The sequence below is a fragment of the Cervus elaphus genome, chromosome X (genome assembly GCF_910594005.1).
Source record: "Cervus elaphus chromosome X, mCerEla1.1, whole genome shotgun sequence".
NCBI classification, from domain to species: domain Eukaryota; kingdom Metazoa; phylum Chordata; class Mammalia; order Artiodactyla; family Cervidae; genus Cervus; species Cervus elaphus.
This window is the reverse complement of record NC_057848.1, coordinates 30,239,959-30,256,381: the sequence shown is the minus strand read 5'-3', so window position 1 is coordinate 30,256,381 and position 16,423 is coordinate 30,239,959. Positions and strand designations below refer to the sequence as shown.

General features: G+C 47.7%; 1 protein-coding gene across 2 annotated transcripts; it reads left to right on the top strand.

Moving 5' to 3' along the window:
- Positions 1–13,390: 13,390 nt before the first annotated feature.
- Positions 13,391–16,212, top strand: RIPPLY1 (ripply transcriptional repressor 1). 2 transcript variants are annotated; one of them, XM_043897757.1, is made up of 4 exons: positions 13,391–13,548; positions 14,409–14,463; positions 15,100–15,164; positions 15,732–16,212. In XM_043897757.1, exons 1-4 carry the CDS (start codon positions 13,403–13,405, stop codon positions 15,991–15,993), a joined length of 528 nt encoding a protein of 175 aa, XP_043753692.1. In that variant the 5' UTR covers positions 13,391–13,402; the 3' UTR covers positions 15,994–16,212. The 2 variants fall into 2 exon arrangements, with proteins under 2 accessions (XP_043753692.1, XP_043753691.1); XM_043897756.1 differs by having other exon boundaries at positions 14,409–14,484.
- Positions 16,213–16,423: the final 211 nt, after the last annotated feature.

The following is a 16,423-nucleotide window of genomic DNA, read 5'->3' as shown; positions in this document are numbered from 1 at the left end:
TTTTTTTTTTTTTTTTTTACCTTTTTGATCAGACCTTGTGGCATTCAGGATCTTAGGTCCCTATCCTGGGATCAAACTCAACCCCTGCATTGGAAGGCAGAGTCTTAACCACTGGACTGCCAGGGAAGTCCCCCAGAACATTCTCCCCCTCCCCCTCCCAGAACATTCTTAAGTGAAACTCACATTTCTTTTACCAGGAATATATTGATGATGAAAAACATGAATGCAGTTTAGTGCCGCTGCCTTGATCCATGCTTAGGTACTTTGACCCACTATTGCTTTTGTTCCATCAGTGCAAATGTCAACACAATGAAAATGGCAAATAATGTCTCCATATTACCAAGCAAGTAGCTTTGACTGAACCCCCTGATAGAATTTTCAGTTCAGTTCAGTTCAGTTGCTCAGTCATGTCCGACTCTTTGCGAACCCATGAATTGCAGCATGCCAGGCCTCCCTGTCCATCACCAACTCCCAGAGTCTGCCCAAACCTATGCCCATCGAGTCAGTGATGCCATCCAGCCATCCCATCCTCTGTCGTCCCCTTCTCCTCCTGCCCCCAATCCCTCCCAGCACCAGGGTCTTTTCCAATGAGTCAACTCTTCGCATGAGGTGGCCAAAGTATTGGAGTTTCAGCTTCAGCATCAGTCCTTCCAATGAACACCCAGGACTGATCTCCTCTAGGATGGACTGGTTGGATCTCCTTGCAGTCCAAGGGACTCTCAAGAGTCTTCTCCAACACCATAGCTCAAAGCATCAATTTTTCGGCGCTCAGCTTTCTTCACAGTCCAACTCTCACATCCATACATGACCACTGGAAAAACCATAGCCTTTGGCCAGACAGACTTGTTGGCAAAGTAATGTCTCTGCTTTTTAATACGCTATCTAGGTTGGTCATAACTTTCCTTTCAAGGAGTAAGCATCTTTTAATTTCATGGCTGCAGTCACCATCTGCAGTGATTTTGGAGCCCCCAAAACTAAAGTCTGACACTGTTTCCACTGTTTCCCCATCTATTTCCCATGAAGTGATGGGACCAGATGCCATGATCTTAGTTTTGTGAATGTAAGCTTTGAGCCAACTTTTTCACTCTCCTCTTTCACTTTCATCAAGAGGCTTTTTAGTTCCTCTACACTCTCTGCCATAAGGGTGGTGTCATCTGCATATCTGAGGTTATTGATATTTCTCCTGGCAATCTTGATTCCAGCTTGTGCTTCATCCAGTCCAGCATTTCTCATGATGTACTGTGCATGTAAGTTAAATAAGCAGGGTGACAATATACAGCCTTGATGTACTCCTTTTCCTATTTGGAAACAGTCTGCTGAGCCATGTCCAGTTCTAACTGTTGCTTCCTGACCTGCATACAGGTTTCTCAAGAGGCAGGTCAGATGGTCTGGTATTCCCATCTCTTTCAGAAGTTTCCAGTTTATTGTGATCCACACAGTCGAAGGCTTTGGCGTTGTCAATAAAGCAGAAATAGATGTTTTTCTGGAACTCTCTTGCTTTTTAGATGATCCAGCAGATATTGGCAATTTGACCTCTGGTTCCTCTGCCTTTTCTAAAACCAGCTTGAACATATGGAAGTTCGCGGTTCACGTATTGCTGAAGCCTGGCTTGGAGAATTTTGAGCATTACTTTACTAGCATGTGAGATGAGTGCAATTGTGCGGTAGTTTGAGCATTCTTTGGGATTGCCTTTCTTAGGGATTAGAATGAAAACTGACCCTTTCCAGTCCTGTGGCCCCTGCTGAGTTTTCCAAATTTGCTGGTATATTGAGTGCAGCACTTTCACAGCATCATCTTTTAGGATTTGAAATAGCTCAATTTTAATTCCATCACATCCACTAGCTTTGTTCGTAGTAATGCTTCCTAAGGCCCACTTGACTTCACATTTCAGGATGTCTGGCTCTAGGTGAGTGATCACACCATTGTGATTATCTGGGTCGTGAAGATGTTTTTTGTACAATTCTTCTGTGTATTCTTGCCACCTCTTCTTAATATCTTCTGCTTCTGTTAGGTCCATATCATTTCTGTCCTTTATCGAACCCATCTTTGCGTGAAATGTTCTCTTGGTATCTTTAATTTTCTTGAAGAGATCTCTAGTCTTTCCCATTCTGTTGTTTTCCTCTATTTCTTTGCATTGATTGCTGAGGAAGGCTTTCTTGTCTCTCTCTGCTATTCTTTGGAACTTTGCATTCAAATGGGAATATCTTTCCTTTTCTCCTTGCTTTTCGCTTCTCTTCTTTTCACAGCTATTTGTAAGGCCTCCTCAGACAACCATTTTGCCTTTTTGCATTTCTTTTCCATGGGAATGGTCTTGATCCCTGTCTCCTGTACAATGTCACGAACCTCCGTCCATAGTTCATCAGGCTCTCTGTCTATCAAATCTAGTCCCTTAAATCTATTTCTCACTTCCACTGTATAGTCATAAGGGATTTGATTTAGGTCATACCTGAATGGTCTAGTGGTTTTCTCCAGTTTCTTCAGTTTAAGTCTGAATTTGGCAATAAGGAGTTCATGATCTGAGCCACAGTCAGCTCCTAGTCTTCTTTTTGCTGACTGTATGGAGCTTCTCCATTTTTGGCTGCAAAGAATATAATCAATCTGATTTGGGTGTTGACCATCTGGTGATGTCCATGTGTAGAGTCTTCTCTTGTGTTGTTGGAAGAGGGTGTTTGCTATGATCAGTGCATTCTCTTGGCAAAACTCTATTAGCCTTTGCCCTGCTTCATTCCGTACTCCAAGGCCAAATTTGCCTGTTACTCCAGGTGTTTCTTGACTTCCTACTTTTGCATTCCAGTCCCCTATAATGAAAAGGACATCTTTTTTGGGTGTTAGCTCTAAAAGGTCTTGTAGGTCTTCATAGAACCATTCAACTTCAGCTTCTTCAGCGTTACTGGTTGGGGCATAGGCTTGGATTACCGTGATATTTAATGGTTTGCCTTGGAAACGAACAGAGATCATTCTGTCGTTTTTGAGATTGCATCCAAGTACTACATTTCGGACTCTTTTGTTGACTATGATGGCTACTCCATTTCTTCTAAGGGATTCCTGCCCACAGTAGTAGATATAATGGTCATCTGAGTTAAATTCACCCATTCAAGTCCATTTTAGTTTGCTCATTCCTAGAATGTCAACATTCACTCTTGCCATCTCCTGTTTGACCACTTCCAATTTGCCTTGATTCATGGACCTAACATTCCAGGTTCCTATGCAATATTCCTCTTTACAGCATCAGACCTTGCTTCTATCACCAGTCACATCCATAACTGGGTATTGTTTTTGCTTTGGCTCCATCCCTTCATTCTTTCTGGAGTTATTTCTCCACTGATCTCCAGTAGCATATTGGGCTCCTACTGACCTGGGGAGTTCCTCTTTCAGTATCCTATCATTTTGCCTTCTCATACTGTTCATGGGGTTCTCAAGGCAAGAATACTGAAGTGGTTTGCCATTCCCTTCTCCAGTGGACCACATTCTGTCAGACCTCTCCACCATGACCCAACCGTCTTGGGTGGCCCCACACGGTATGGCTTAGTTCCATTGAGTTAGACAAGGCTGTGGTCTATGTGATCAGATTGGCTAGTTTTCTGTGATTATGGTTTCAGTGTGTCTGCCCTCTGATGCCCTTTCGCAACACCTACCGTCTTACTTGGGTTTCTCTTACCTTGGACGTGGGGTATCTCTTCACGGCTGCTCCAGCAAAGCGCAACCGCTGCTCCTTACCTTGGACGAGGCGTATCTTCTAACACGGCCACCCCTCCTGACCTTGAACGTGGAGTAGCTCCTCTCGGCCCTCCTGTGCCCGCGCAGCAGCCGCTCCTTGTAGGTGGGGTTGCTCCTCTCGGCCGCTGCCCCTGACCTCGGGCGTGGGGAACCTCCTCTGCGCGGCTTCTGCGCTGTCACAGCCTGGCGCTCTCGGTCGCTACCCCTGACCTTAGGCAAGGGGTAGCTCCTCACGGACCACGCTTCTGCGCGATCCTTCGCAGCCGGCGCACTTCTGATAGAATCTTAGGAGCCCCCAGATGTTTTTGGATCACACTTTTAGGCCTGCTGGTCTAGGCTGAGGCTAGAGGAGAGGGGAAGAAGGAGGGTGGAGGTGAAACTTTAAACATGCTTATAAATTTTCTGTCAATCGAGGAGATAACTGGCGATAAGGTGGAGAGAATTTCTAGATGCCTTCCCTCCAAGGACCTCTGCTGTGCTCCTTTTACTTCTGACCTGCCTTGCTCCTGAGCTGCCCCAACCAAGTCAACAGCTACCTTCTAAACTCCCCCATCCTGGGATCATGGATACTCTGTCTTACAAGGCCAAAATACAAACAGAGAAACCCATCCTGGCCTGTGCACCTGTCATGGCTGTTTGTCCCCCTACCCTACAGCCCCTAAGGCTCTGCTAGACTGACTAAAATTAGTCTTCTCAGACCAATTACCCTGTGTTGCATGGCTTCCCAGTCACATGGAATGAGTGTCCTCTGTGTACCCAGTCCTGTGCCGGGTGCTGATAGGGGGTGTGGGGAGATGACAAAGACACAGCCCCTCCCCTGATCACTTCAATAGGATACCTTGCTTCACATCTGAGAAAGGAGCATAGATGATAAACCCATGGAAGTAGGTGGATATTGGCATGTCCTGGAGTAACTGTGGGTCAAAGGGGCAGGGAGAGGTAGTATATGAGACATGGGGAAAGAGATGTAGGCAGGCAGGAGTAGAGATGGCCATGTGCAGGGCCAGTGTAGTAACAAGACTGCTGGAAGTGAGAGGAGGAACTGGGTGGAATTGGAAGTGAGGCTAAAGTTACAGGGGAAATTGTGAATGCCTGACTTATCTGGTCATGGGTTGCCAGTGCAGATGTATGAGCAGCCTGGAAGGTGTATTTTAGAAAGCTGAATCTTGCTGTGTGTACAGAAAACACCTGAAAGTGTGTGGGAGAAAAATAATTAATACCAGTTTACCTATACTATTTCATTCTATCTTCACTCCAACCCTATGAGATGGGTACTATTGTTTTCATCTCCAGGAAGTTGAGGCTCAGAGAGATTGGTTAATTTACCCAAGACCACCTGAATGGAAAACTACAGAGGAGGGATTCCAACCCAGGCCTGCTTCCGAAGCCGATATTCTGAATAACTACAGTGGTGAGGAGAAAAACAGAATAATTACAATAACTGATTACAGCCAACATATACTGGGTCCTAAATATGTGTCAGGTTGAACAATCGACACATTCTTTCATTCAGCCTTCACTACAACCCTGTGAGATAGGCACCATTATTATCTCATTTCACAGATGGGAAAATTGAGATATGAAAAGTTATTTGCCCCAGGCCACACAGCTAAGTGCCAGAGCTGGGACACACACTAAATTGATCCAACTCTAAAGCCCAAACTTTTCACTTTAAGGTCTACTGCAAAAATACTGACATTAGAGGATAAGGGCCTGAGCTAGAGTGGTATCCAAACCATTATATAACAATGGCTACTGAAGGCTGAATACAGAACTGTCATGAAGCAAGTAAGGACAGCACTTCTGGTGGTCCCCATTTCCTAGTCAAGAAGCGGTGCCGTTGACAGGTCAGGTCGAGTCTCAGAGCACTGGTGATGGCCATGATGGAGTTGTATCAGGCTTATGGCACCAGTCACCCACCTCCATTGGCCCCCTCCGCCATCTGCTTAACCTCATAGCAGCACAAGGGCCTCAAAGTGGGGCACCCGGGGCAACTGTCACAAGGACCATACCCTACAGAGATGGATTCTAAAGTCTCAGACAGCACTGAAACAAAACAGACTTAAATCTCAATCTCAGATCTTTTCCTCACTATTTGCTAAGTCACTTAATTTTCTGTGCCCCAGTTTCCTGCATGTCTTTAAATGGGAGGAATCATAGTATCTACCTCCTAATATTTCCATAGGAGCAAATGAAATAATAAAGCAATAAAGTGCTTAGCACAGTGCCTGGCACATCACAAGTGCTCCATAGTAGTAGTGTTATTTGCTCAGTCATGTCCAACTTTTGGGACCCCATGGACTGTAGCCTACCAGGCTCCCCTGCCTATTGAATTCTCCAGGCAAGAATACAGGAGTGGGTTGCCATTCCCTTCTCCACAGGAAGTGCTCCATGCATGTCACCCACTCAGTGGCTCAGCAGTATTTAATCCTGCAACACAGGATTGCAGTAAAGAATTGCAGTAAAGAAACCTACAGTCCACGAGATGCAGGTTCAGTCTCTGAGTGGGGAAGATTCCCTGGAGAAGGAAATGGCAAACCACTCCAATATTCTTGCTGGGAGAATCCCATGGACAGAGGAGCCTGGTGGGCTACAATCCACAGGGTTGCAAAGAGTCAGACACAACTAAGCACAGAACAGAACATTTTGTTGTGGTGGTGATTATTCTTACTAGTTTGTCAGGACCCACCTCCCAAGAAGATATCTGCCGCTGGTTACCAGTATGTTATTTACCTTGGCAGGATCTGCAGGATGCCAAGACTAAAAAGAAAAGAGAAGAGAATGCACTACTGAGAATTCAGTACTACTGACAATTCGGCATCACTGCATCTTCCCCAGGCCTCAGGCCAGGCTTGGAAAGGAGGCTGGCCAGAGGAGCCAGGGCTGGACAGATTGAATAGAAGAGGGAGTGACGTTCCCAGGCACCTTCCCTCCCACCCTCCTGCTTCCTCAGTGCTCTGTTTTTCTAAGCCCCTGCCATTCCAAATGAGGAGCAAATGGGGAGCTGTGAGGGGCTCTGCCCAGACAGCCCAGCACCACATGGGCCACAGGCCCTGGACTGAATGGCAGCCAAGAGGGAAAAAAGTGTAGGAGGAGAGCTGACACAGCAACAAACTGTTCTCCAGAGGGGACCCCCATCCCAGGCACCTAAGGGGCTGGGTCCAAGGCTTGGCACATTTGGGACATTTGGACTTGAGGGCAGAGGCCCCAGGGGCCATTTGCTAGTTTTGCTCTGGGGACAGGCTTGGGTGGGAAGAGAATCGCCCCCATCCCTCCTCTCTCAGAACAGAGGCTGTCTTGCTTCTCGCCTCCATGAGGCCTGCATTCTGGTTTCTAGGCTTCCTGCCTGCAACCCCAGGGACCCTGGGCCAAGAGGCAAAGGCTAGAGGGAACAAGTAACATCTCCTTTCCCAAGGTGAGAGCAGAGCAGAGCCTTTTCTGGACTTTTCTACCTGGCATTCTAAGTCCTCCTCTAGTTTCCTGCTGGCATAGGCTCTCCCTTTACCCTGCTTGGCCCCCTTTCCACACCAGATCCCCAGTAGCAGGGCGGGTCTCAGTGGTTAAGAGAACAGAGACCACCTGAGTTCAAAGTTCAGCCTAGTCACTTTTGGTTCTGTGACCGTGTTGTTGTTTAGTTGCACAGTTGTGTCTGACTCTTTGCCACCCCATGGACTTGTAGCTCACAAGGCTTCTCTGTCTATGGGATTCTCCAGGCAAGAATACTGGAGTGGGTTGCCATGCCCTCGTCCAGGGGGTCTTCCCCACCCAGGGGTCAAACCTATGTCTCCTGAACGCGCAGTCGGATTCTTTACCTCTGAGCCACCAGGGAAGCTGGGGTGTGACCTTAGGCAAGCACCTTAACACGTTATTGACCAGAGACGTTTCAATGCCACAGCCATCAGTTTCTGTAATCCTCCCTCAACCCCCGGTCAATAATGTGTTAATCTCACCAATAAATGAAGCTGGAAATTGCATTTTCTTTGCAAGGTTGTTTGTGAGACCAGTTAATCCATGCAAAATGCTTAGGACAGTGCCTGCTACATAAATGTTTAACAAATGTTCTGTCCTGTTACTATCCACTCCTGTGCCAGGATTACATCCCCTATTCTGTCTGCCCACATAAGCCCCACCCTGCTCAATCATCCCTCTTCCATGAGGCCTCCCTGGCACCACCTGTTCTCCTGACCTCTATTACACTCCCCAGCAAAAGCAAGACTCTGACATGAACAGCACTAATTATATGAGTCCCAGAATAACATATAGTCCCTTGCATGCCTGCTTAGTTGTGCTAATCTCAGAAGACAGGCATCAGCAAGCAATACACACAATGTGTGTGTGTGTGTGTGTGTGTGTGTGCTGTGCTTAGTTGCTCAGTCATGTCCAACTCTTTGTGACCCCATGGACCATAGCTCCCCAGGCTCCTCTGTCCATGGAATTCCCCAGGTAAGAGTACTGGAGTGGGTTGCCATTTCCTGCTCCAATCTAGTCCCTCAAGTGTGGTCAAATTTTATGACTGGGACTCACAGTAGGAAATGTTTTTATGGCATAAACAAAGACATGCATTTATATATCTTTCAATCTAGATCTAGAGATATATGACTAAAACAAAAGCTTCACAGAACAATATATACCCTTACCCTATGTGTTTCACTCTTCCATTTGCTGTTCATTCAATTTGTTAAATGCTGGCTGCAACCCACTAAATCAATTTTAAGCTCTGCCACTGGTTGTGACCCACAGTGTTCCCTGAGATTAACCCTATACGGGATGGGACTGAGACCTTCAGAGGCTCTAAACCGTGAAAAGATTACAGGTGAAAGACATGGCCTGTTTATAGAGTAGAGGTCTCTAAAGGGGAGCTGCAGTAGAGGGTGCATGGAGGGCCTTGGAGGCATAAGGCTGGAGAGGAAGGCTGGGCTTAGGCAGCAAAGGGGTTCAACTGCCACACAAAAGAGATTGGACACTTCCCATAGGCAACTGGGAATCACTGTAAGTGTTCAAGCTCAGAAAGAGCAAAGTTCGTCCCATATTATAGAAAGATCACAGGATGAACTGGGAGGAGGATGATTGGAAAGACCAAGTCAAGAATGGGGGAATCTATCTGGAAGCTGCTTCCAGCATCCATGTGAGAGAGGATGGATGAGACCGTAATTGAAGAAACAACCAGGAGAATGGGGAGCACAGAGGAGACAAATGTGAGAAATGGTTTTCTCATTTTCTCAAGCCCAAAATCAATAGGACTTGGCGGCTGAGGCTTTTAGCTTGAGTGACTGGGCCAGTATGATACTGGTTATCGAGGCAGGTACAGAGGAGGTTGGTGGGAACAAAATCAGTTCAGTTTTGGAACAGGTTTGAGACACCTATCAAGAACATTTCAGGCTGGAAATATATTTCAATTTTTCATTCATTGAATAACACATTAATGGGACTGGACATTTCTATCTTGACAAATAGGGATGTTAAAGAAATAAATTAATATACGCCATTGCCACCATTTCAGGACAGAGAGAATATTTTGCCACCAAAAAGTTTTAAAAAGGCAGAATGTCAGAATAAAGGACAATCATTTATAATTAAATACATTGAGATTATTGAAAAACTCTACTTTTGATGTTTTTCCCATTTTGCCATGACCCGTTGAAAACATTACTGTGTATCAGCTTCGTTTGTGGATTGTAATTGACAGCCACATATTTGAGGACTGAGCAGAAGAAAAGTCAGCAAAAGATACACAGGGGGGTGGTTCCAGAAGTAGGAAGGAAGACCAGCAGAAAGTGACCAAGAAAGAAAGGAGAGCCTCAGAAATGAGGACTTGGTCAAGAGTGCCTTTGGCCACCCAGAGTTCAAAGAGATCATTGAACTTGGCACTTGAGTGGTCGTTGGTGATCTTTGGTAGTGCCCTTTCACAAGGAGGATGGGGCTGAAGCCAAATGGCAGTTGGTTGAAGTATGAAGGGGAAGTTGGGAAAAGTATAGAATCTACGTTCAACAAATTTGAGGGTGAAGGAAAGAAAAGAGAGAAAAGGAGGGAGGTTAAGAGAGAGAAAGATACTGAGAGTTAGGGGAGCAAGAGAATACTTTTAGGAAAGGAGGGACTTAATTCTGGGGGATAACAGAGACAGGTACTTTATAATCAGGAGGGAAAGAGCTGGTATAAAGAAGCCAAAGTTTCCTGAAGAGAAGGGTCATAATGTCCAGAGGAAGGCCCCAGAGAAGGAGGGGGTGGATGAGGCCAAGGCCTGGGTGAACAGATTAGCCTTTAACGAGAGGGGCACCTTGTCCCCTGAGAAGGGAGGGCTGGAGGGGAAGGAAATTGGAGAGGCAGGCCAGTTTGGGGGGAGTGGGGCAGGGCACTGAGGTAATTCACACTTCAAAGCCTGTGTTTTCTCAGGGAAGTGGGAGGAGAGGTTGTTCTGTGGGCAGAGGGGCGGGGCAGGAACGTGGTAGGAGTTGAAGCAAGTTTGGAATGTGGCCCAGGGAATGGGGACACTCGAGCTGGGGAGAGCTGAGGAGTGGACAAGGGAACATGCTCCGGGGTGGTAGGGAGTACCAGGCACCACTGACATTGATTGAGCCTATCCCATGCAGGTCTTGTCTCCCTCCCTAGCTGTCAGCACCGTGAGGCAGAGTCTGTTCCTCTTGATAGTTCATTCTCTTGCCTGACAAGGTCCAGAAGTATCTGGCCCAGAGGAGGCACCAAGCCCTCTCTGAATGTTCTGGCAAAGCAATCATTGACAAAACCCAGAGGCACCATAAGGCTGTTAGGGGTAAGAGAGGTAGGATCATAACTGCCGTGACAGGAAGTTCTTCATTTTGATTATTCCAGACCTTTCTTGCCACCTTGCTGGCCACCTCACTCCTTTCATGTGCTGAGGGCTAAGGAGAACAGCCAGGTTCCCATTCTTACCCAGCAACCCTTGTGGTTCTTAAATCCTTCAGAATGAGGAGGAGTCCCCAAAGGGGCCAGTGGCTTCACCTCCCACAAGCTAAATGAGGCTGAGGCAATTCTTAGGGAGGTAGTGAGACACAGCAGCTGTGCAGCTGGAGAAGAAAGATCCACAGACACAGGCCTGAATGCTACCTGAGCTCTAGGAGAAGATGTCAGGAGCTGGCATGAGGGGAACCCCCAGGCCTGCACCTCAGGGGAGTGAAGGGGCTGGATGGCCCTGATTGTGAAAGATTGTGGCTGAATGGACACAAGTTCAAGATGGTTGGGCATGAGCCCTGGGCTCTGGAGGAATATCTACCTCTTCTCTCTTTCCCCGCTCCTGACCATTTTCAGGCCACCTAGAAGTCAAAAAGATCCTCAGGTTTGACAATAGGTCAGCTTCTATCTCCTTCACGTGCCATCTCCTTCCAGCCCAGTCTCTTCATCCTGGCTACCTCTCAGCCTCGCCCCCTCCTTTGAGCCAGTGGCACAATACATGCACATTTTCATCTCCTGGAGGTAAATTTAGCAAGAACCCTCAGAGACTGACAAACTCGGGCTCCCCATCAGCTCTGCTAGCCATCCCCCCACTCCCCCCTTCCTCTAGATTTTCCACTCCAAGATCCAGGATCCGGGATCCAGCCCATACTTACACAATTCAGGGACAGAGGGCTTAGCCCAGTCCAAGACTCCACTCATTTCACCACATATAACAAAGCTCTGTTTATGGAGAACCAATCCAGTGCCAGGTCTCTGGGTTAGGTGGCGGCTGGGCTGTTACAAAGTTTTCCTTCGACTGAGCCAAAATGTGTCACCCTGTAGATTCTGCCCATGGGCCTCAGTCCTGCCCTTTGAAGTCACACAGAACAAGTGTAATCTCATTTCAGTCAAATCCTCAGATATTTGAAAATGGCTGTCATTTCCCCAGCAGTTTTCTCTCTGTGGATAAACATTTCTTTGTTTTTAATTTTGTGTCTTTACTTTTTATTACCCAAACAGTATCAGGGCTTGTGGAACTTTCAGGAAAACTCAGAAAAGCCTAAAGAAGGAAGTAAAAGTCTACCATAATCTTATTCCCAGAAACCACTGTAACTTTCTCCTTTCTTCTAACCAGACTTTTTTTCCCCCCTGCATACTGTATATTCTACACTTCTTTTTTTCTTACTAAAACAGGATCATCCTCCAAGTTATATGGTGAAGGCTCCTTTTTTTCACTCTTCAATATATTAACCTTTTCCCAATCTTCTACCATGCCAGTTTTAATATGAACCTGTGTAACTGTTCAATGATTTATTTAACTGGCTTTCTAAAGTAAGACATTTGGCTTGTTTCCAGTTTTCCTTTGCTACAAAGAACACAGTGGGGTTGAAATTGGAAATGGGGGTTATGTGAACTGAGAAAAAAACAGCCCTGGAATCAAATTATTCACACTTTTAGCATCTTTTTTTCCTAAACTTTCTGTGTTGATAATTATACTTCCTAGAACATAATCATGAGTGCCTGCTTAGTATTCAGTGGTAAGGACTTACCCTAAATAATCTAACTTGTTTCCTATCAGTGGACATTGAGGTGGTTTCTAATTTTCGATGATTACACACCCGGCTGTGATGAATATCCAAGAAGCTAAATAAATCCGCACCGATGCTTGACACTGAGGTCAGTAGTCATATTTTCAAACCTCTGAAGCATAAGGAACCTGCCAGTAGTTGTAACTGCAAACTTTTTGGCAAAGGCCCAGAAGACTGGCTGAGGCTGAGAGGATTGTGACCCAGGTGCTGGGCTTGCCTGGGGTCAGTACCCATTTACCCAGCGCCCGTCACAGAGTGTTCAGCCTGACAGGGCCCTTTGGGACCACTGGGCTTGCATCGTCCTCTCACACTAGAGGGAACCGAGGCACTGGGAACTCAGGCGCTGGGGCCAGAGACGGTCTTTCAGCAGACCTCCCCCAGCACCCTGGTGCCTGGACTGGAAGCTGAGCTTTGAGATCAGCAATCTGACCTGGAAACCCCACAAATGCTGCCTGTGCTCCCTTCTCAAACCACTGATGGCTGAGGCTGGAGAGGGGATTCAGTCAGGCACTGCAAATGTACTGCCCAGTAAAGGGGAGGGCATGGAAAGAAGACCGAGGTCCAACCCACAGGCAGCCAGACCAGCCCCACCCAGACTCACCATTTTTCTCTAACCCAGGGGATATGCTTCATAGTAGTCACCCCGTATCAGGTCCACCTGGCCAATCTATTTGGGGTTTGAACTGAAATAACGTGAGTCTCACTTGCCTCAGCTGAGTCAGTTGTCCCTCCTCACTGGAAACCAGCTTTGCTGCAGGTCTCTCTCCCCAGCGCCTGACAGCTTTCTGTGGTTTCTAAGGCACTTCCCTGTTCCCTTCCCTCAGGCCTTGCTACCACCTGGGGAATTCGCACAAATGGTGTTTGATTTGCCCCTTTTGTGTTTTCCTTTCTGACTTGGAGGTAAAGAAACCCCCCCACACACACCATTGACTCTCTGTTTATTCAACTGGGAGAAATTTCACACCCAGGAACACGGGTATCCCTCCCCAAGGCCCTTTTCCTAAATCTTCACACATACACACACACACCCCCACCCACTGCTCCCCAGGTATCTCAACCCGGCATGTCCCTGAATAATTTATGAGTCCAGGCAGGCCTTATAAAAAGGTCTCCCAGGAAAAGCCAGAAAAGTGCAGGACATTCTGAGGAATCGCAGCCCCCACAGCCTGCCTGGCCTTTACACCCTAAGGATGGACCCTCCTGCCCCCGCTGCTGTCACCCCTGCCCTGGCCCTGGCCTCAGCTCCAGCCCTAGCACAGGGCTCCCTGGCACTGCCCTACCTGGGAAACCCATCGCCCCTTCTCTCCTCTGGACAAGAAGTAAATAAACATGAACGGTAAGTGGAACTTGGCCTTTGGTCATTTGAACTCAAGCTTAGTGGGGTTCCTGGGACAACAAAGGAAATGAGAAGTCCAGGGCCCCCCTGTTTTCTGTGCTCCCTCCACAGCTCAGACTCTAATATCTCAACTGGCTCTTCACCTCACTAATCCCTCTGATTGACAAGAGGAGACTTGGGGACAATGGGCAAAGCTGAAAACTGAGCAGCCAGGCCCTCACGTGCCAAGTTGCTCAGTCCACTGAGGGGCAAAGGGGAGACTACCAGGAAATCTGGATTGGACAGGACCTAGGCTGAAGAGCAGGGAAGGAGGTCCCTAGGCTGATGACCAAGGGACTGTCTCTTTCCTGACCACACCATAAGCTTTCCATTTGCTTTTTTTCTTACCTTTTGAAGTCTAGTGAGGAAGCAGTGGACCCAGAAATATATTTGGCCTCTTTCCCCATGCCAGGAAGAGGGCAGAACTGTGAGATCTACTTTTGGGGGCAGGAGGTAGGGGGCAAGATAGTTTCTACCCAACACTCATTCATTCCTCCAAATGTTTAACCGTTCACTAAATATTGACCAAAACACCTACTGTGTACCAGGCATTATGCTTAGGTGTTGGGGATTCAGATACCATCCAAGATAAATCTGCCCTTAAGAAGCTCTAAGGTAACTAAACAGATAATCATCCAACAGGTATGATAACATTGTTGAAGCAGAGGAGGGCCATCTGTCTTGACCTGGACTCAGGGTCCTTAGGAAAGTCTTCCTGCAGGAGATGGAATCCGAGTCAAGTTTTTGGAGGGCCTCTTCTCTTATCTCAGGGAGCCCGGACTCTTTCTCCTCCACCAACTAATCTCTCCTCTTTGTCCTAGAGGAGCTTGTCTCTGGAGGCCCTGGCTGTCCTCTACAAATCACCTCCCCAGGCAGGTGAGGAAACATGTGGATTTGGTGAGTTGGAGCCCCTATCCTACGTGTTCATGCACACACATGACTACGTGCAGGCACGCAGACCTGGTCCCTTGCCAGAGAGGCCCCTAACCTCTGACCTTCGACTCGGGCTGCAGACCTGGAAAAGCACTTTCCCAGCCTTGCCCACTTTTGATTCCCACAACAGCTCTAGGAGGAAGGCAGGGAGCCCTCTGGGGCAATTTAGCTGTGCAGAAAGCTGAGCCCCAGAGCATGAGAGGGACATGGGCAGGCTCCACGGCGCATGTGCAGTGGGGCTGGTGCTAGAATCATGGTCTCCTGGCACCCAACCCTGGCATTCTCTGCCACCCCCACCCCACCCCCATGTCTTTTCTGCTCCAGTAGAACTCTGTCCCCTGGGCCATCTCCAAACAGGTGTTAGAACAAGGACAGGAAAGCAAACAACCCCCCGGACTCTATCCACTTGTTGTTCAACTAGAAGCAGGACAGACCCCCTAATGGGGGAGTACTGAAACCCAGAGATGTCTAAGGTCTCTTCTAGATCATCTTACCTACAGGTTGCTGACCCCTGATACAGAAGAGGCAGTTATCTGACCATGCACTTTGAGCCACATGCTAACTTTTTGCTTTGAACAGGCCGCCAGTGGGACAACAGGTGCCGAGGTCACCAAGGTTGACTTTGAGTTCCATCACCCAGTCAGGTAAGCTTCTGGCACCAGGCGCAGAGCCTGATGTAGATCTATTAGCCTTTTAAATCCTCACAACAGCACTATAAGGCAGGAGGAGGGAGGTACTGCTATGATCACTCTTTCACAGACAAGGAAATGGAAGCTCAGAGAGGTTAAGGGACTTGGATAAGGTTGCCTTCCCTGAAGTCACTGTCAGTGACCCCTAAGAATGAGCCCCTGTGGAGAGATCAGTGAAGAAAGCCTTAGTAGGAGATGGAGGATACGGGGCTAGAAAATTCTTGGCTGCAGGCCTTCTGGGGTGGGGAGTATGGAGTGGGATCAGTTTCAGGATTGATACACGCCAGGCCTGGGTCTCTTCACAACTATAGGCCCACCAGGCATAACCTTCCTGCCATTTTGAGAGCCATTTTGTAACACTCCAGAAGGTTCTGTTTCAAAGCTCCCTTTCTTCTTTTTCCATCTCACCCCATTACTGCAAAATAGAAGGAGTTTAGGGGCTGGTTTCCTTCTTGGCCCTACTGACACCTCTGCACATGGCAGCCTGTCTAAGTTGGGGCCATATTTCTTCTCTGTCCACAGACTCTTCTGGCCTAAATCCTGCTCCTTTGACTACCTGTACAGTGATGGGGAGATTTTACTGCAGAACTTCCCTGTTCAGGCAACCATCAACCTCTATGAGGACTCAACCAGTGAGGAAGAGGAGGAAGTGGAGGACAGAGAAGAGGAGAAGAAAGAGGAAGCAGATGGAAAGGGGCCAGAAGGGTGTGTGAAGGTACCAGGGTCAGCACCATACAGAGCCACAGCTCATTCTCCCTCCCTGCCCCTGATCTGTCCCAACTGAACCAGTCAGTCTGATGGGGTTCATTATGCCTGGAAGCATTTCAGGGCATTGATTAGCCAGGAATCCCCAGGAACAGTTCTCTGGATTGAAAGTTGGGTCCTCAAGTTACCAGCTCACCCTGGCTACACCCAATAGGTCTGTGAGCCCAGCCCTCTGGCATCTCATTGGGTTGCTGTTGTGTTGCCAGTGAGAGGGTCCTAGGAACTCTAGGGGAAGGAAAACTTGCTTTCTGAACCCCCCAGGGAGCAGATGAGGATGAAGAATGCCTATGCAGAGAACTTTCACTCTTCAGGGCTCTTTGAGTCCCCAACAATTCAGGTGGCCATGAAGTCCTGTCTTTCTGTGGTAAGCCTGATTTCTGGCTTCACTTCCACGGATGCAATACCAACACCAGTTGGGGTGCCTTTCTGACGGACCTTGCAGGAAGGAA

Bases quoted from the DNA above. Each gene is read 5' to 3' on its own strand.
- RIPPLY1 (XM_043897756.1), top strand. From the start codon at position 13,403: ATGGACCCTCCTGCCCCCGCTGCTGTCACCCCTGCCCTGGCCCTGGCC. The intron at 13,549-14,408 runs GTAAGTGGAACT...TCTTTGTCCTAG, and splicing joins GAAGTAAATAAACATGAACG to AGGAGCTTGTCTCTGGAGGC. The intron at 14,485-15,099 runs GTGAGTTGGAGC...TGCTTTGAACAG, and splicing joins TGAGGAAACATGTGGATTTG to GCCGCCAGTGGGACAACAGG.